Here is a 21,525-nt window from a genome sequence, read left to right as displayed (position 1 = left end):
TTAAGTTAAAAGAACACAATTGGTCCAATTTTCGAAGGACCTATATACTATTGAATGATACGACATTTTCACAGCATTGTGTCAAAAAAGGTAAAGTTCTGTTCAGAGTAAAATATTCTATACAGTATTGAATGAAAAGCTTCCGAAAGGTTTCAAAAATTGTGTGTGCATTCTAAAGCCATCGAAACAGCCTAATCACGGTCACGTTTTCCTTTACAATAACTGTATTAAGTGCATCCAGGGATGCCAGAGATTGCCGTCGCTCTCTCTCTCTTTCTGTTTCCCTGTGGCAGCTGGTTCAAAGTGGCCATAGCGTAGCCATTTTTCCACACATTTTAAATACATTGTTGTTCGGTGCAACATCTCTATTCCCTAGAGGAAAATGGAGGTATTATTTATTAGAAGAATGCAACCGAGAAAGAGGGAAAAAGGGCGCACGATTGAAAGGAAATCTTCACAGACGACGCTAGCTGCTGCGCTTTATTGATGCGAGTAGCGTGGAAAAGAGAGTGGTGTCCTGGCTTCATTAATTATGTTTCGGTGCTTGGGCGATGGCTTCTCATTTATTTTCAATATTAAAAATATAATGGAAAAAAATTTATCAGTGAGAAAAAGGTCCTTTTCTCGTTCCCGCCTCACGTCCTCCTCCCTGGACATTGGCTGCGTATCTATCCTGCTCAATCTGTCTGTCTCTCTTCATGTATATTGCTGCCGTTTGGCTGTGATCATTAATCAACTTTTCCTTATTCAAATCCCACACGAAGATTCCCCAGCTTTTATTGAACTGTCGTAGCTAAGAGGAGGGGATCACGGAACCATTAGTCATATTTTTCTGGCACAGCCACGATTGCTTCGTGTGTAGCGCTTTGGCAGAACTCACTACTACAGCTCCGCGCACTGCTTATGAATATTTTGCAACAAAAAATAAATCAGGGCTAGAATTTTGATTGGCTCGGTGTAAAAACCCCTCTCACAGTGAATTTAATGTTCTGCACAAAATGGCGTCGCAGAATATTGAAGTGGTTTCTTGGCAGCTTTGACCATAAATCTTCAACCGTTGCAAATTGTTTGAATTTGTTTCTAATTTAATGTATTTATCTGTTATTAAATTAATCATAAGCTTCGTTGGTCCAGAACGATATATTTAAAATACGTGTTATTATAAGACAAAACGATCAACATTATTCTAAAATGAAATAATACATATAGACCGTAATGGAACGATAATCTGAGGAAAAATGCTTCATTCAAATGCTTCGTAGAATATTGCAACCCATTTGTCTTTTTACCACACACCCCGTCGGTCTCCCGGGGTATCGATGACACGAGCATGCTCATCTCACCTTCACACAAATTGCCAATAATCGAAACCAACGATGTTAACTTTTTATTGCCTATTTCATTAACCGACAGAAGTCTGTCGAATTTTACTTTCGTTGGGGCCACATTCCATATCCATTTCGTCTCTCTCTCTCCCTGGGGCCAAGCGACCGGCGCTACACGTGGAGGCGCTCGATGGAAAATGAAACTCTGCTACGCGCGCTCTAATGAAAAGATTACCAAAATTGATCGCAACCCAATTCTCCAATTTCAGTTGAATAATAGTTTCACACAGACAGGCAGGCAGGCGTTTGGGGTAAAAGGAAGAGAGAAGGTGAAGTCTCTGCTTCAGGAAGGAAACACTCGGAAGCAAGTGGGAATCATGCGCCTAGTTGTGGTGTGTTGTGGTTTGTGGGGAGACGCTCTCAAGTGTACTTCAGCAGTCCGAGCTTGCCGGCTGGATATGTACGCTCACGGCGCTTGGCCAAGTGGTGTTTGAGTGCAAACAAAGCATTATTTTTTGCTCTAAACGGACAGAGTTGTAGAAAAAGAAGAAGAAAAAAAACCTTATTCGATAAAGTCTACAAGAACTGTACGACATGTAATTGTACAGAACTTGGCAATTTTAATGCAAGGTTTGCAGAACCTTCGTGACGCAAACGCAAGGCAAATTGTAAGGATTTTAGCAACGGGAGGAGGAAAAAAAGATCGTTAGATTTTTGTTACCGCACGGATCAACTCCCCTTCCGAACGGCGGGCGTACATCAGACCGGCAGGTTATAGTTAGAAGGAAATCAAAAACCTCCCCACAGAACAATAACTTTTAAAAGGACAGCGGAGGACGCAGCGCGAGAAGAACGAACGCGGAGAATCGCCCAAGGGAATAGGAGGGAATGAGAGAAGCAGACTAATTTAAAAACATTTTGGTGTGTTTTGAAGTTGAAGGTTATTTTTCATAATTGATTTCTATGTACGAAGCGAAGCGCGGGGTTTCTCTGTATATAGCGGGCACACACACACACACACACACACACACACACACACACACACACACACACACACACACACACACACACACACACACACACACACACACACACACACACACACACACACATTCAGAGAGAACAACGTGCAAGCTGAGTTTGGAAACGAGTCGTATTTTTTTTCTATATTCCAAAACGACTAAACGCGCGCGCCTCACGATCATGAACGAGGATCATTTATTCACGTACGTTGTGGCGGCGTAAGAGGAAAAGAGAAAACGAACGATACACACACACAAAGCTCGGACCAGACAAGAGATTGCTAACACACAAAAAATGCAAGCCCCCCTTGTAGGAAGCGAGTAAAAGAGAGACAGCAAAAATTAGAGGAAGATTTAAGAAAAACGGCTTATATACAATTATCTACAAACAGCGGCGGAAAGCACGCCATCGTGTTAAAAAAAAATCCCTCTACGAGCTGCTGCCGTGCCGTCGCGTCCGTCTGTGGTGCGTTTGTTTTGCCGGGCTGCTCTTGGGAAAGATTGTTGATCCTCGCCGTCGCCGTATTGCGCGACCACAGCGCCATAATGGAAGAAGAATCGGCCGCAGGCAACCCAGTACCGGCAGAAGCGCACGATTCAGCTAATTGGAAAATATAGATTTTTGGTGCTTATGTTTTTAACGTTCGCGCCGTCGGTGCCATCTCGTTTTTTGTTCTTTGATGTGTGTGGTAGTGGTGGTTTGGTGGTTGAGCTCGCGTTCGATTGGTGGTCTGCTTTTGCGTTACCGGATTAGCGTCAGCAGCGCACAATCGTGCCAAGTTAGATTATTGCCAAAATGGTGCAAGATTTTGTTGGAACGTACATGTTGGACTAGTGTTTCTATTTATTTCGCAATCTTTTATAGAACGCGATCGTACATCGGCTGATGTTTTTATCTATCTGCCTGCTCTATATTATTTAGTACGCAAATAGATTAGATCAACAACAACAACCTGGAAAATATAAAGTATTGCTCATTTAAAAATGTAAATTTTTCTTTATGGCTTGTATTTCAATAACTGTTAAAACTTTTAAAATACAGTGGAGCGCCGGGTATACCCGGGTACCTGTTATCTAGCTATCCGTTTATCCGTGCTGTTGAGAAATGACAGGTGATGATACAAAGGTGATGTTGCGTGCTGGGAAGGATCCGTGTTATTTGAGGATCAGGCTGACGTCAACTCCCGATCAGCTCGGATAAACGGCGCTCCGCTGTACATAGTAACGAATAGGTTCAAGGAGATTTCGATACTTGAATTTACCTTTTAATGTTCCAGCACGGCGCTGATAAACATTTGTTCATTTATTCATTGCATTTGGTAAAACATATTAGTTATATTCATCTCATCTTCAATCGTTAACTCATAAAAAGGAAACTCTTAGTCTACCATTAAAGTTAAAAGTAATCATAGTAAGAGATTCAACGTAATCCTAAATCTGATTTAATCAGATCTGTAAAGAGCCATAACTAAGTATATATTTTGAATTCTTAGAGTACGTGCTGGAGGCCATATTCGATATAATTTAATGGTTTTCTTCTTCGCTAACTTCTAAATCCTGCATCAATAATTACGACTGGTAGTGCTCATAAACTACTCTATGTATTTTAAACATTCTCCCCGACTCAGAATGACGCAAAATGATTGCAATCCCCGAGCATTTGAAGAATGAATTACAAAACTGAGCAATTATTTTTTCGTTATTTTCTTGTCTGACATACCGTTGAACTCTCCGGAGCTGTTTGTCCTGACCTGAAGGAATGAACAAACGTAACCTAAAAGTTTTCTACTGACAGGGTTATAAAATCGAGTCAAATTAACTGAATAAAACTAAAGACCAGAACCATTAGTCTTACAACGTTTTCTCACCACAAGCAAACATGACTTCGCAGGGTTTATGATCGCTTCAAGATTTATGACACTCTTCTCAAGCAATAATAAAACATTTTCAGGCAAACAAAACATGTCCTGGGCGGGTCACAATAAAGTGTTAATTTCTGGAAATGCTACGTTAAATAATAAGAACAACCAAAAATAACAAGAAATATATTTGACAGTGGTTGTTCGGAAATATATCTAAGCTTTCGATTAACTTTGGTTGCAACTGTGTATATTTCCATTAACATGATTTAGACAAAGCTTCAACCTATTAATTTTACATAAAATCGTTCTTTTTTGCAAAATTTTGTTTTTGTTATTATATAGTGCGTATAATGTTTTTATAATACTTTTATATTTTTGTTGAACAATTTTGCACAAAAAATACATCCCTTGCTTGTTTAAACCAATATTGAACAGTTTGAGTCTCGACTGTTAATCCTGCCTTCATTTTTATTCAATCATCAGGTTTTTTATATAGATTTCCTTAACATTAGCTTAAATTTGATTGGAGGTAATTGATGGACACATTCTTATCAAGGACGCGCTTGATAAAAAACGACTCCCGAACTCCCCCTAAACTGAACTACTAGCATTGCTGGAACTAGCTGAATTCTTCAGATATTTTTAAGACAGGAATCACTCGAAATATCAAACAGCACAAACACAAATGCAGCTGCCTCTTCGATCGGCGGCGATGGTGGTGTGTATGTCGTTTCGCGTGGTCCAATCAAAAGCTCCACGCCACGCCACCGTGCAGGGTCAAACAAATGGGGAAGAAGATGATCGTCGCTACGCTTTTCGCTGCCCAGGGTGGCGGAAAAGCGTAACAAATTGGGGCCTCCAGCAACGCACACGAAGGAGAACAAATTCCTTGCCTTGAGCGGTGAACCCCTTGGCCGAGAGATGGTGGTGGTCCATCACCTGGTGTGTCCATCGATTCCCGGCGTCTCCATCGCAGATGTTGTCTGCTGTAGTGCGATTGCGGCTGTAGCTGAAGGTTCAGGAAAGAATCAAAAAGAGAGCAAAAGAACACACTGCTGCTGGTGGTAGTAGTGCTGCAGACAGGGGAAGTTGAAGTTGAAAGACGAAATGCCGACAGAAATGTCGAATCTTTTGGCCCGATCGCCGGTGTATCTGCGCGCCCTCTTCCTCGATCTATCCCCCCCCCCCCCCCCCAACCCATCCTCACTCTCTCACGCAACGATCGATCAGGTTCGACAAATCGTTCGAACAAATCGAGATCATGCGACGGTCATGCGTCGTCTTCTTCTCTATGCCTTCTATGTCTATATCTTTCATCCCTCTTTATATCCTCCCGTTGCTTCTGTTCTCTTCCTCCTGCCTCCTTATCCACGGTCGGCCAGACCTTCTCGAGGTCGGGTGTCGACATGCAGGAATGGGCAACACCTCCTCACCGCCGGCCCAACCGCTGCGGGAGAAAAGTGTATTACATATTTCGTCCACAAGTTAACTAATAATCATCCGATATCTCATGGATAAAATCAATAAGGAAAGAAATTAATAGCATTCCCGCGGACAGATTGCCCTTCAGGTTGTCTCCTTCGCTCAAGGCGCTCCTCTCTCTCTCTCTCGCCACGGTTTGGGCCACCACAAGCAAAGCCTAAAGGTTGTGATGTTCAAGGTTTGGATGTGTTCAGTTCACCTTCCCGGTTCCTTCTTGATTGAAGTGTTTCCACGGTTCGGTCGTGCGGTCGTCGTTAAACATTTCCATCATAAATGTGTTATAGTGCGTCCTCGGCTATAGATGATTGACCACGAAATGGAAAAGCAAAAAAGGTACAAACTCACACACACACGAGCGTGCGGAGCTTTGGGGCTCGCACTTACTTGAAGGGGGAAGTAAAACAGGCGTACGAAATTAAAGTTGATGGAAAAAGATGCGTTCATTGCGCTCCAGAAGGGTAAGAAGAGCGGGTCTGGACTGTGTCGATGAAATCGTGATGAAAATGGAAGAATTTCAATATTTTTTAATCAAACGTGTGCGCTTCGGGCTCAAACTTTTTCAACCAGAACCACCGACTTATTCACGGAAGATGTGAAATAATTCTAAATGTTTTTGTAAAAATATCTGTTGTAATTTATTATTCTATGAAAATTGGCTTAATTCTAGTGTTATGTTATTGAATTATTATTTCATATTGTTTATATTTCTATTTTTTTGGTAATTCACCATATCGATGTGACAGAAAAGTACAAATTTTAATAGTTGGTAGTTTTGTAACTGTAAGATGTTCAAGTTGACGATAAATTATTTGAATTTAGAACATACATTTGGAAACAAACGTGGGCTACTACTTTTACTACATTTTCGATAGTATTGGAGAAAAAATACAACTTTAAACGACAATCAACAATACATGTGGCGCATTAATTAGATGTTTTACACATCATATCATATCACAAGAATAAAATGTTCTTGTTTCTATGTTAAGAAAAACTGGATCAAAGGAAGCAAATGTTCGTTACTAGAATTTGATGATTCATCCATCCAACGTATAGAGTATCTATCGTTCACTTATTAATCGATCCATATCCAATGGCCTCATTGAAATAAGTCGGTCAAATTTCATTGCAACATAGGCAACCATTCTCCTACTATTGATATTAATCGTCATTTGATTGATTTTGATCAAACTGAAGTTAGTGGATAGAAGTGTGTATTGATATCCGGAAAATACTTAAAAGGTATTTAATTATTAAAGAGTTTTAATTTTTAGTAAAGAAATGATATAAAAACTTACAAATTACTACCAAATGTACTTCGCTAAACAATTGTTGTAATAATAATAGTAACATTTTTCTACTATCATCGTTTGCCAACCGACTGGCAGGTATTGTGAAACAAAACCAATTGAAAACCACTAATAGCACAAGAAGCGTAGGCTGAGAATAGGGCAATTGTTTTAACCTCTGATCACGGCAACAATTATAATTGATTCTACACTAACGATTCTCTCCCCATTTCCCCGGTGCCATCCTAGGCGAGTACGTGCTGAACAGCTCGGACATAGATAACAGCTTGCCACCACCGTTGGCGGATCTGTTCCTGGAGGAAGGCCTAACGCTACCGGACCTTGGCGAAACAGTGGTAAGAATCGGCCCGAGGAAGACACGTTTACAAAAAAGCACAATCGACTGACATCCCTCATCGTGTACCGTACACACACACACCACGCACTCCACAGGTTGACACCATTGCCGAAATCAAGCCTGACGACAGTGAGAGCGATCTGTCCGGACCGCCAGTCCAGGAGGAGCAGGAAATTGCCGAGGTAAAGCGCATCGAACAGGAGCTGCAGCAGGTGTCGGTGGGCGAGATTTGTCTCGGTGGTGGCAGTCGTGCTTCCGGCTCGTCGAGTGCCGATCAGAACAGCAACTGCGAAGATACCGGCGAGATCCTCGACACGGAAACCGATTCCGCAGCCGCAGCGAACACGACGTCGTCCGACGCCGAAGGTTTCGAGGCCGAGCCGGTGACCGATGATCTAGAGGATCTGCTCTGCGACATGATGATACAAACGTCGTCCCACTTTCAACACACGCGCCAGAACACGCAAGGCTACGGCCATGGCGCCATGGGCAGCTTCCGACAAACGGCGACCGGTGGCGCTGGTTACCATCACCATCACCATCATCACCACCACCATCATCAGGTAAGTAGGAGGGGGTAAGTGGGACTGGGGACGAGGATCAGGATCATTATGAATGAATGAAAGGATAAAAAAAAGCCAGGGAATTGTAGTAAACTGGAGCAATTTGACGTAGAAAAATAGTTAGAATACCATTTGTTGTTTGTTGTTTTTGGTTATTTTTTGTGATTATTTATTCTAGATTTATGCTTTCGACAGCTCTGTAGTGAAATTAGAGCTTTTGAAGTGAAGAGGGCGGTAGATTACATGCCACTATACAAAGAATCCTTCAACAATTTGTCTTGTGCTCTTGTAATAATGATCGTATCAAGAGCTTGTCACAATGTTAGCAACGCACATTAACGTGACCTTTTCTTTCGCTCCGGGACAATGCAACGTGAAGAAGCATCCCACAATCTATTTGTATCTTGTATCTCCTGTCCTCCTTTCTCTTCCTTTCTCTTCGTGTGATCGATCGATGTTGACAGCAGTATCGCGCGATAAATATTTATCATTACGCTCTCCGTTACAGAACGGTCACAGCAAGTAGGCAGACCCGCATCGGGGCTGCCTTAAATCGTGCCCACCCTGGAGTCCTTTTCTGTTCTCGGCCCATCATCATCGCATATTTAGCGTGCCTTATTGATCGGTTTTGAATGTGTGTGTGTGTATGTGTGTATTCTTTGCATCGCTACCGATCCGATCTTCACCAACATTTTGATGGGCGACTGCGATCGATTTGATCGATTGGTTTTGGTTTCACCGCCAAGCGGCGGTGGGCCGATGATCGATGGATTTGTGCACGGCGAGACCTGTGGGATCGCTAGACGACAACACGGGGGTGGGAGAGTCGGAGAACGAGAGAGTGTGTCCCCGAGGAGAAAGGTAATAAATTATCCGTTTAAAATGCACCGCCCTGGTCCAAAAGGATCTCTCGAAGTCTCTGGTGCATATTCACCCGGTGCTTTCTTTCCACGGGGAAACACTTTCTTCTTTGCGGCACTCCATGGCAAACAGTCAGCAAGGCCTCAAAACTCTCCAGTGTGTGCCTGTCGGTAGTGTAATCCTTTTATATGCATAAAAAAATGATGCGGCCTCCTTGACGTGTTTACAATTAATCATTAATTTGCCACTAAGAATCCCTGACAAATGGTCAGCCAAGCCTCTGTTCTGCCCCCGTCCATCTCTTTGACCGTCTTTGGCGTTTGCAAAGAACACGGCAGAATAGAAAAATACACGGAAAAAAGGGATGTTATCCGCAATGTTATCTCCCTGTTGTGGCGGTCCCGAAGACATCCCGCGGTGGAGAGAGCTCTCGGAGTGCAGCGTGCTACTGCTGGGTGTGTAAGTGTGTGTGTGTGTATGTGTAGAACATGTTCAATGCTTCCCCGAGCAGAAAAGCCGACAAATTGGAAGATGGGAAACGGGGTGGAAGTGGTGTATTGCACTTGTCTGCGGTTGTTGTGGTCCCGTTCCTTGGAACGCCGATCGCCGTTTGATGGTATTCTCAGGGGTATGGTGGGTGGGTTTTGGTAATGGACCGCAGAATATGAGCTGTTCAGTCGGTCGAAAAGGTACGAAGATTTAATCGACGCTACAACACAACCACGGCGGTACCAGGGACCGGAACAGTTTGTACCTGTCGTTTGGCTCAGGTTGTTGGCAAGAGCGATCACACATCACATGCGGTGTGTGACATGTGACAGTCGTCAGAATAGGAAGCAAGAGGGAAACACAATAAAACAATAAATGGGAAAAAAGGACAACCCCCGGGCCGGTTGGTGCGGTGGTTCCCGTTCGCCCCCAGTAAGAAGAACCATGGCTCATTCGATTATCGCTCGGTGTGTGAAAAAGGAAGCACAATTGGGATGAATTATTGCCACTTGCTACTGGTGCTACGACGAGATTGGAGGTGCTGAGTTTATTACTCACTCTGCTCCGCGGCGATGCGGATGAAGGTGGTGCTGTTGTTGTGGATGGCAGTGGCAGTATCCCGTTTGCCTTCTTGCCCTCTGCGTTAATTGCATGGTTAGGGACGTGGTGGTGCTGCTGCTGTGTTGTCTTTAGGAGGCATAAATATGCCATTTCATGTGGTGTGGGTTTTGATTTTATACTCCAACATGTTCATCAGCCAAGGGAAGACAACTCTAACGGGTCTGGGACCGGGATTTGTCACTTGTGATCAAAATTCTTACACTGAGAAAGCCGCAGTTTGTGAATGCATAGCTTTTTGTTTTATTTGTTTTATCGTATCCTTGCCGGGGTTGTTCTCTTTAACTAATGTTACAAAAGCTTGATTGTGTGAGATTCAGTGTCTAGACTGCTAACACTTTTGCCCATCAGAACTGGTAATTGTCTTATCTTCATGAAGTAGAACATATTTTTTTTTTCATATAATAACGATCAGATTATAGTACAAAAAAAAGAAAATGTATTTCAAGAATAAAAACTGAATTCCCTGTTGATGATTGCATGGGAATTTCACATTAGAACTACTATTCGGTATAGCTTTTTTGGAAAAATGGCCAAATTTACATTTCGAAAAGCATAATTTATTTTCAACATATCAAGTCTTTTGTGTTGCGTTTCATTATGAATTAAGCTTAAAACGATCTTTAGTTCTGGTGTTTATGGGTTCCTTCAATAGACCAGCATGGCTGCGTAGGGGACGTTACGAAAAATAGAAAAAGAAGTTTTATAAATGGATAGTAGTTCATTCTGTACTTTGCCCGATTCATACTTCACAAGGCCCGAATAGAAATGACAGTGCCCAATTGAGGGTTTACGTCGCCCCAAAAAGTATTTCCGGCGACCGATAACGTTTTGACGACGCCCGATTGGCTAGGTAAACCCTGTATTCTAGACATGATTGTTGAATATTTAATCTTGATTGTGGAGGAAAAATGCACGATCAGTTTTTCTTGTTCAAAAATAAATTGTTTCGCGGACCGTGTCTGTTAACAAGTGGACTCGCGGACCACATGTTGGAGACCACTGGTTCAGGGAGCACCAGTTGTTGAATCTCAACCCATCAGTTCTTATGTTAAATGCGAATTTAAGAGCTAAAATGTATTTAAAAACTTCATCAAAAGGTTGACTTTGCATTCTTAAAATCGCAATATAAAAATGGGGATATATCATTAGCTCTTCTCCCTATGAGAGTATCAAAACCATACGCAAAACCAAAACCGACGTAATGCCAAACTGGGTGCAATCGTAATTTCCGTTCATTACGCTTCTTCCTTTGTCGTTTCGAGGTATTGAGGTTGCCTTAGGTAGCATCAGTCGCAAAGTGCAACTTACCAACCAACCCTGGCCCCTATCCGCCACCACTGACAGCAGCACCATGCGAACCCAGCAGCAGCAGCACTTGAACAAAAGGGGCACTGTTTGTACGAAGGATCACCTTTTATTTTCGTTGGTAGGGAGGGGGAAAAGAGAAGAATTTTAAGGAGGATAACATTTTTTGCCTGCCTCCTTCAACCCGCGTGCGCCCACATACTTCATCGCGCTGGCGCACTTGTATGCCGAGAGAATACTCTGTACGTTTCCGTCACCATAATTATAACCGTCGTGGCTGAAAAGTCCAGCGCCTGTGTCGGGTTCTGTGTGTTGCTGCGAGAATTCGAAATTCTTACTTGCTTTTCCTCCCCTGTGATTACGGAATGCCGTACCTCGTGGACGTGGACTGACGGGCCATCGCATCGCAGGGCAGTGTGGACAGGAGGAGGCCGCCAGTCTCGCTCGCGCTGGCTGGCTAACCTGTCGAGTGGTCTAGAACGCGGACACCACGCGGATGGGATGAGTGTACCGAACAATAAATAGCAATAATAATAGCACGGCCACAGATCTCTGGAGTGGCGGGAGCGAAGGCAAAAAGAATAACAAAAAATAGAGATGATTTCGATTGATTTTAAAAACGCATTAAGTAAGAGTGCCTGGTTGCGGAGAGCGGAGGGTACAAGCTGGCCGGCGGCTACGCGGGGGCTCTCCGTGTCGGACATCACCACCGTGTCAGTACAAAAAAGGGCCAATGAGAATCGAAGGAGATGATCAACAGCAACAGCAGCAAGACGAGGAAAAATGGAAGAAACGTACGAGAGAGAGAGAGATCAAGAGAAGGAGAGAACCAGGGAGCGAAAATGAAGGCAAAACGATCGAGCAGAACAAAACGTACACACAAGTACGCAAAAGGATCGATCGAGGCCGCTATTATTGCTTGGCTTTTGTTTTGTTTTTTCAAAGACCCGGACGACTTCCAGCCTATGCCCTACATTACGGCATACAAAAAGGGGAAGCACCAACGGATAATAGCAGCTCCAGTCGAAAAAATGTTCTCCTTCTCTCTCTCTTGCGCGAAGCGTAGCGCACGTCTTCCTTCATGCGCATCCTGAACAAAAATGGAGGAGACTCGACTCGAAGCACACCGATACGAGCGAAGAAGCACTTGCCCGAAGAAGCTCGACCGCGAGAACCATGTAAATCCACGAGCGCTGCGCTCTGGCTCTGGCACAAGTGTTGTTGTTTTTAAAGTAAACTTCCAAGCTTTTTACGTTGACTTGGAAGCTTCGCTTGTGTTATTCTACGCTGCACACAATCTCCCTGATGCGAGGAGAGCAAAACAACAACAACAAAAAAAGGATGCTTTTGGTCGACGGTCCAACGTTGTTGTGTCGCAGCAGAAGGGCGAGCTAGTGTCCTTTTGCCAAGCAGTGTTATTTTATCCCCCATTATGAAAAGAAATGCTCTCAAGCCTAGGAGAAGGAGGCAGCAGCAGGTTAAGGTGCTCTGTGTGCCCTCGACTGACTTCTGTTGTTGCTGATGCGGGGTACGGAGACACGGCATTTCTTCCCGGTATATTCTTGTTTTCCTGTCCATCAGCAAAACCTTCTTTCCACACTTCCACACAATCCCTTGCAAACTTGGGCTTTGGACAATTTGGAGTGAAATTATGTGCGGGACATGGGCACGGTTTTCGAAAGTACTTGAATTTGGTTATTTATTTACGTTTTCCTGCTTGGGTTATCGGGTCCCGATCAGTGTTATTTCTCTTAAGCCGGTTATCCTTTGCGTCCCATCGGCGAGACACACCACTTGCTCTCTCTTGCCGGGCAAAGTGGCAGTTGCTGTATAAGGGAGTGATGATGTTTTTTGAGCAATTTGTTCATCAATAAGTCGTCTTGAGTTAAGCAATACGGTCTTCTTGGACCGTTCCTCCTGAATAAAAAAAAACATTGTCTGGAGGATTTATTTTCGTGCTAATTTTTGTAATTGCACTTTTCTTGGTTTTTTGCCATTCGATTAATTCTAGCGTACAAGTTGTGTTGAAGTCACAAAAAAAAAAAAACATTTCTGAGCATTTCACAATGTTGTGCCATTCTGATGAGATAAAAAGTTTTACCTTCGACGCTTAAGATTCGACCCCCTCGAGTTACGAGAATTCGCAGGAACGACGATTTTGATTTAGACAGTTAGAAGATGTCACTTGAATAAATTGATGCATTTTTTTTTTCTCATTGATAACCTTACATACATTTACAAAGTTTCCCGGAGGTTAGGTACATTTACAAAGTTTCCCGGACTACCAAATCTTGAAAATTTATATCGCGTAAATTACTTTTGGGGTAACATTAATACAATATTGAACATTATGTTCAGTATAATGTACGTTATCATAGATTTCAACTCTTCAAGTTCGGCTATAAACTTTATATTGACACTTATTTAAAATACGACTTTTTCGACATAAGCCTTGCTTTGGGACATTTTTTCGGTCCCAAAAACATTCGTATCTTGGGGTTCACCTGTATACTGAATTTAACAAAACCTGCATTTCAAATACGATTATTTTCCGTACGAATCGATAATTATTAATACATTTTGCTCCAAACTATACATTTTTTTTTATTTCAATGGTACATTGCAATCGAACAGAAAAACAAAATTATACTCTGATTCTCTATCTCTAAACTGATAAAAAGTAGTTTTGTTTATTGAATTACCTCCGGTCAGATTGTAAAACAAAAACGTTTCGCCTACAACTTTACTGCTCGACTGTTTTTGCGCTAGTCGTACAGATAGAATGAGGCAATTATTCGGTGATTACTTTTTTACCTCACTGTGTCCTATTGACGACCCCCACAACAACATCAATCGCGATTGAAGGATTGATGAACGATCGGCCGTCGTTTAACGCCATGCTAAGCAAAGTTCAACCATCACGAGTGCGACCGAATTTTGAATCGTTCCGGTACCAAACACACGCATTCCGGCGAGAACAAGCCATTAAGCAAACAAAACAAATCGTTTCCAATATATTTAAGCGTGGCGATGTGTATGTGTCTGTTTGCGTGAGTGTTTTGGGGGTTTATTTTTTGTAATTGTGTCTCATTTGAAGAAGAAACACGCACACACACACAAAAAAAAACAAATCGAACTTTGCTACAAACGTTTACAACTATCGGCCACAACAAGACACACGCACAAAAAAAGGAAAAGAAATTGAAACGTACTTACAAATCAGCGCAAATAAGCAAAAACAACCACACCGCGCGGACACGTCAAGTTCACGATCAAGTGGACCAGCATCACTGCATGTGTGTTGCGCGCGTCTATTGCCCGCGTGGATCGCGGGACGTTCCAAACCCCGTGTTCAAAGTGTTCGAGCGCGATGGCTTACCGAAACGCAAGACTTGTGCGCAACGGTAGACAGCGAACGCACACCCAATAAAGCGGAGCGAACCCGATACGCGCACAGCAAAGGATGTGAACGTGGAAGAAGTGAGATGGAGCGATATCTATGGGCTCTCCACAGAGCAGCTGCAAGCGTCGTCGCGTTGCGCGATATGCAAAGCGTCTGCTTGGAGCGCGCGAGATTGCGTGAGGAGCGAAACCTTCCGCGTTCGATTATTTGACTTATCGTCTACAGCGCCGGCAGCAGCGCGGCAGGCATCACGACGAACCTTTGTAGCTTCCACCACCATCGCGCATCTGATCGCAGCGTTTGTGCCTTTTTGATGTAGAAAAAAGACAAACTACACACACATACATACGCAGGCGTGTAGGCAGCCAAAGAATGGCAACCGAAGAGAGCGGAAGAGAGGGCGAGAAACAGAACAGAACGGGAAGGGTAGGCATGGTAACGAATCGAGCTTGCGCCATGCCGTGTGTTGTGTTGGATGCTGTTTGGGATGGGAGTTTGGCAGGGCTTTTAGTTGATTTTCGTCTTGTGCGCTGTTAACACAGTGTGTTGTTGTGTAGGGTTGAGCCAGATTTGTTTTCGTTTTTCAGTGCTTTCGGAGTGTTGTTGATCCCCGCTCTTCATCTTGCTGCGCGATCATGCTAATGGATCTAGCACGTGGACGAAGGTACAACACACTGCAAGCGGTAGACCGATTGGGTGCCAGTGCCTGGGAAAGCTGATGTGGTGTAGAAATCCACTAAAACTAACGCGTGCCACTATTATTAAGGTTGCTTCTATTTAAACCATCTACTATGTACCATCCACACTCACATAAGGATGCGAGAAAACATTAAAACGCGACTACGCATTATTGTTCTCGTGGATGTGCTACATTCATCTCTGGATCCAGCAAACAGCCCCGTCCAAAACCGTCTTGACCTTTACTCATCCTCTACGGTCGTGTGAGGATTTTGTCTGTCGTATGTTGTTTTATTTTTTGCTTCATTCTTACCTCAAAGTTCTGTACTCACCACCAGCAAGAGGGGCAAGATCGCCTTCATCGGTCATGTCCGGCTTGTGCTGTGTACGTACGCGACCTGTCTTTCAATTTCGTGGTCGATTTTTTTTGCTGAAGCTGTTGTTTTTTTTTTTGCTTCAATATCCCATCATCTGAAGACTTCCTTCGCTGACCATCGCATTACGCGGACGCGCGGCTCTGTTGTAAGTATGTGTGTTTGTACGAAGTCAACGCAGAGCGAATACGAGCGAGCAAAAAATTGTAAACCACATAATGGAAGATTACTTCCCCAGACGTTTCTGTTTTTGCCACCCCCAAAAAAAAGCCCAATCTTTGTCTCGTCCAGTTCGAAATCATCGCATGACAGAAGTGTGCTATAAGATGCGTTTGACGTACTCCGTCTCTCCGTGCGAAGTTGTCAAATGAGAGTTATGGTAAATGTTGTAGTTCAAGCCTCATTTTTACAACCGATAAATCAACAACTTGCTGTTGCAAATAATTACAACGACCAGCTTCCAGGGTGCAAATGAGCGCCAGCACTACTTCTCCCTCTGCCTAATCGTCGCACACCACAGTGTAGTAGCGCGGTGTTTAGCTAATGAACTGGATCGATGGCACGCAATATCGCTGCCCCGCGGGAGCTAATTGATAAATACGTCCAGCTCTTATAAAACAAACATCGCTATCAAACGTTTCCCCACCTGTGTTGTGTGCCTTTTTTTGTTTTTGTTTTCTCCTCCTCCCCACTAATGAGCGGCTAATTATAAAGCAGTGCGTCGTTGCAGTGTGGCGCAATAATAACAACTAGCGAACAGGTGGGGGGGGGGGGGGGGGGGATGATAAACAGTGAGTTCCATCCGCGGACGACAACCACACCGAGCACTAAACGCTTCCGATTCATGCGTACAACAGACACAGTAGTAGTTGTTGCCGACAAACGTTCGACCCTTTCTCTGTAACCCATAATAATGCCAAACCATCCCCCTCCACTTTCGCCCTTCCCTGCCTTATTACCGGTGCGGACACAAGTAGCTTGACCACACGGCGATGGGGAAGATGCATTCCGGTCCGGTGGCGGGGTCACATCAAATTCGATCCTCCCTGTTACGGGCAAGTTCGGCCAAGGGTTTGCGTTTTGGGGGTGCACACGGGCGGGGGATACACACGGTATGCCGCATTTGACATTGTAAATGTGTGACGTGACCTTGGTGGTAGCGTAAAATTAGAGGGGCGCAAATGATATACAATTAATTGTGTTCTAATGTGCCAGAGCGCCGATATTCAATTGGTGGTGGCGAGTGGGGCTTGTGGCGGGCTCTGGGGCGTTTTGCCTCCCACCGCCGAGACACAGCAGGGTCGGTCAGATGTTGGAGGGGTTCGTTGCTTTGTGTCGCGACATCGAGCACGGTGCCGCCATCTCATCCCTTTTTGGGGGCAAGTTGTGGGTCCCCGTCGTCAAGCCCTTCGGGCTCGTGAAGCAGTCAAAGCCGCACAACAGCTTCGAATGTGCACAAATATGAGATTGATCTAAGATTGGTGTTGCCTTTGTTGGTTTGTTCCGAAAACAGACTCCTTGATTCGTATCACCCCCCGTTGCTAACCTCGTTTTCTGCTCTCTTCCTTCATTGCAGTCCCGTGTGCCGCTGAGTCGAGCTGTTTCGATGGAACAACGCTGGCAGGATCTGGCCAATTTGCTGAGCTTTCCACCCGGCATGGGGGTGGGCATGGGTGTCGCCGATATGCCACCGTCCCATCCGTCCCACGCGCACTACCCGTCACACTATCCCTCGTATCAGGTAAGGTCTCCTCCCTGTGCATTTATGTCCCGGTTTTGTTTCCCTTCTAATGCAACTCCTCTCCCTTCTCTTCCGTTTAGCCGAGTGGAGGCATTGCTGGCCCGCAGCACGGCCAGTACCATCATCCGCCGCATGCCGCCGTACTGCAGAATGCATCGCTGGCCGACATTTCGCCGGCCCAGCCGCACTACGGGGCGAACCTCGGTTCGGCCGTCGCCACCAGCATGCATCTGACCAACTCCACGTCCGAGACGGATGCTGGCACGTCCGGGTACAAAATGGATCCCGAGATGATGTACTACTCGGTAAGGGCAGGCGCTCACTTATGGACACATTTTGCAGCATTAGTCACACCTTCGGGCTCCGTGTGGTCATCGTGAATAATAATCAAGCATTAATAGCGTGGCCACGGTTTGCCGCGGCATGATTGGCACCACTCTCCTCCCTTTTGCTCTGGCATATTCCCTTCCTCCCATGGTTTCGAAAAAGTAATCTAAAGTCCTTTTTTCCTTCGTTCCCTCCCGCGCAGAACACATCGTCGGAAATGAACCACACCGATGGCTTTTTGAATTCCATTCTGAACGACGAAGATTTGCAGCTGATGGATATCGCCGTCAACGAAGGTAAGTAGTGTTGGGATTTGCCGCGGTGGGGGATGTGATGGGTTGATTGAGTGAATGATTATTATATGCCATCCCGTTGTGGGGCTGTAGCAAGGCATAAACACATGCACCGCACATGCTCGCATAATGAAGGCCACCGCGTGTGAGAATCCCGCCCGTGTGATCGATCGGAAATGTGTTCTCGTCGAAGGAACTAATCGAGAATAGTGATAGAAAATGCTTATCGTGGACAGTACCGCTGACGAGAACGATCAATACATTACCTTGCCGATACGAATGTGTCCGTGCCGGCTAACAACTCTCCCGCGTGGCTGCGGTGTTGTGGTCAATGAAAATGGGTCTTATCTTATCCGCTACCACCCATTACGTTGCAAAAAGTGGGCTAAAAAGTGGAATTACCTCATTCTATCGCCTTCGTGCATTAGCGTTACTTGCCACTTTGACGAGCGTTCGGCGTGTGTGCTCTAAATAATGACAGTTGTGAAAAAAAAATATTAACATCATTGATTTAATGTGCAACTTCATCGCACCGATTTATGCATTGCAATTCAGCGCTATGGTTTGCTGCTGCTGTTTTGATTATGGTGGTTGTTGTAGGATGCCTGAGTAGTTGTTGATTATTTTCTATTGTAATATCCTTTAATCTTGTATAAAATACAATCAGTCCTGAACATTATTGCAGTTTTTTTCCGCGCAAATTGTCTTTCTACAATAATTATTGTTTTAATGTTTCGTAGAAACAATCAAGTTTTTGAAAAATTAGTTTATTTTCGCCTTTTTCATTCAGCAAACGACTAAAAACTGAAAACGAATTCAATTTTTATCACAATATTCCATCGGAAAGTTGTTCAAATTCGCAACGAAATCGCGATCAGAATTAACGAGGCTTGTAATTGTTTGATGTTTTAATTCTTCATTAAATGTTTTACATCTTTAAACATTGCAAAATGAATTAGAAAAATGTTTTCTATTTCTCATTTATCGACCTACACACTTTTGGGCATAATTTGAACTCCGTTTGAGTCTACTCAACGGCCGAAAAACTCCCATATGACGTATAAAACAAACAAACAAAATAGAAAGGGATAGCTTTTGTCACATTCAAATTATTTTTCCCTCCAATTACAACAACTCAAACTGCATTCAGTCCTCAATTCGCCCACCCTTCATGACAGCCCCCCGCAGCAAAGCCTCTGGAAGGCCTTGATAACCGTCAAACAAAAGCAAAACCAAAAAAAACACGAGCACCCAATAGAATCGGGAGCAATGAGAGTGAAAAATAGAACAAATCGAGCGCAAGATGTTGCGCGCAGCATAATTAAACATACCAACAGCGGTTCGGTTCAATGCTAGAGAGAAGGAGAGAAAGGAGAGGAGAGAACCCCAATAGAACGATAGAACTGGTGGTGGTGGATTTCGGTTCTAGCGGGTTTGAAAATGAAACACAAACCGAAAGTTCCAAGTCATGTTTCGGGCACTCCGGGTTGCTCTGTGGATGCCTCTTTCCCTCGGCACTCCGGGCACTACTCCATCGGGGACGGTGCGGTGAAAGCTGGAGAACTAATTTTTCCTCTATCGGGCCTCAATATATTCCCACACCGCCGCGTGGTTCGGCGTTGCTGCTGCGCACGTCCCGCCGCCGTCTGTTTCATTTGCCGACAGGACTTTGAAAAGTGCCATCTCACTCCAGGGCCCAGGGTTTTCGGGGGTGCTGGAAATAAAGAACCAGCGGGTCCCCGGCATGCTCGGTCCCAGGATACGCGGCAAAGTCCGCGTTGGGTTGGCTGTGTGTGTGTGGGGGTAAATCGATGAAAAGCGGTAGACAATATTTTAATAGGCTTAAGAAGTGTAATCTACAGCTAAGAAAAGGGAAACACGCTCACACGCGCACATGGCGTATGTTTGAGCTTTTGAACGCAGCACCACCCCCTCTGTTCCTTGCTCCTTCTCCTTGTTCTTTTTTTTTTAAATATTGTTGCAAACATGGCGCCCAAAGATGGAAAAAGAAGATTAAGCAATATCCGGGTGCTGACGTGTGATCATTAATTTTTATCCTTTGTGCGTGTGTGTGTGTGTGCGTCCTTTTTGCTGCGCCCCTCCGTCCATAAGACGGCTTTATGCGACACGTGATTACTTAAAAAAAGGAAGCAAAAATGAAAACTCATTTTGAAGCGCATCACAGTTTTCTTCAAAGTGGCCTCACGTTGACTTTGACCGACAGCATAACGCGTCATTTTGCCATCGTCGTTCTTCGCATTTTTTTTTGGGGGGGATGATGGCGGTGGTGTTGGTTTTACGGTACAGAAATAACCCACACACACACATAATTCGCCACCTTAACCCACTACCCACCCACTCGCGCACTGAGAAAGACCGTTTGTCTAATGTGTGATGGTGGTGGTGGTGTGTGTTGCCAAAGATAAGATAATGATAAGACTCTCCACACACTAAGCGCGTTGTTGCGACAGCAGCAGCAGCAGCAGCAGCACCCTGTTTTACGGTTTTCTGGAACACCCAACGATGATATCGGGGGAATGTGGACAGAAGATTGAGAGGGGGAGACACGAAGGGGAGCCTAGGCCATGTTTGCCCGCGTCTAGAAATTGCCGATGAAAGGAAAACGGCTAAAACAGTACGTGAATGTCCGTTGAGCGCGAATGTGTGTATGCGTTTGTAGTGGCGTGTGTTTGTGTGTGTGTGTGTTTGTGTGTGTGTGAAGGGCACATGTGTGCGTTAGCCCGCGCCCGCACCCTTTCCGGTTCATCCCACCTTTTCATTGGCAATCGCCTGTGCGCACCACCAATACTGCTTGCGCCCTCTATGTGTGAAAGTTACGCGCGAGTGACGGTTCTTTTGCGTTCTTCGGTGCGTGTTGCTTGCGCGATTGTAAATCAAAAATCTATTCATGTGCAGTCTGAATAAATCGCAGTGTAAAAACAAGCAGCTTTGTGCGCGGATAAAAGCGGAAACAGAAGAACACAAATTTAAATTATCGATGGGCGCGGTTGTCTCTTCGTCGCACGTCTGTTCACTTTTGCGAACACGTGTTTGGATTGTTTTCGAACTGCAACAAGCAAAAGTGGCGGCCCAGTGCATTTAAAAAAGATCGCCCCTCCTTGTGTTTGCGTGTATCTGTTGCGTGTGCACACTCACTGCAAAATAATGTTCCGACTCCGACAGTGTGTGTCACCAAAGCAAAGTAAAACCGTTAAAACCCAACAAGCTAAAAGGTCCGAAAGCTAGCGCTGGCTGCCCGTTTATACGCATCACCGAATGACTCAGCGATTGCTGGCACCCCCGTGCGTGTGTGTGTACGATTGCCGGTTTGTTTCACTTCTCGCCTAACCACACACCTCCCCCCCCCTCCCCCCCTCACACACAAACGAGACGGGGTTTGATACGGGGCTAGAGCATGGCGCGATATCGCGATACGTTCGCGACACGATAGATATGAATTGGCCCGAGCCACCGCCACGACGGTCCCTTTGGAAGCCCCTTCCCGAGTGTGCGAGATAATCTTTTCCATCGC

At 44.7% G+C, this 21,525-nt stretch overlaps 1 protein-coding gene across 4 annotated transcripts in view; it reads left to right on the top strand.

The window, feature by feature from the left end:
- The window catches only part of LOC120950254 (segmentation protein cap'n'collar), a 45,513-nt gene that overhangs the window by 18,309 nt on the left and 5,679 nt on the right, over window positions 1-21,525 (top strand). For all 4 annotated transcript variants that reach the window (XM_040368153.2, XM_049607209.1, XM_040368151.2 and 1 more), the window contains 5 exons: window positions 7,230-7,336; window positions 7,434-7,901; window positions 17,209-17,373; window positions 17,454-17,678; window positions 17,903-17,996. In XM_040368153.2, coding sequence (XP_040224087.2) covers window positions 7,230-7,336; window positions 7,434-7,901; window positions 17,209-17,373; window positions 17,454-17,678; window positions 17,903-17,996 — 1,059 coding nt within the window. The remainder of the gene's footprint in view (window positions 1-7,229; window positions 7,337-7,433; window positions 7,902-17,208; window positions 17,374-17,453; window positions 17,679-17,902; window positions 17,997-21,525) is intronic.

The sequence above is a fragment of the Anopheles coluzzii genome, chromosome 2, assembly GCF_943734685.1.
Source record: "Anopheles coluzzii chromosome 2, AcolN3, whole genome shotgun sequence".
Lineage (NCBI taxonomy): Eukaryota > Metazoa > Arthropoda > Insecta > Diptera > Culicidae > Anopheles > Anopheles coluzzii.
This window is presented reverse-complemented; position numbering and strand designations above follow the sequence as displayed.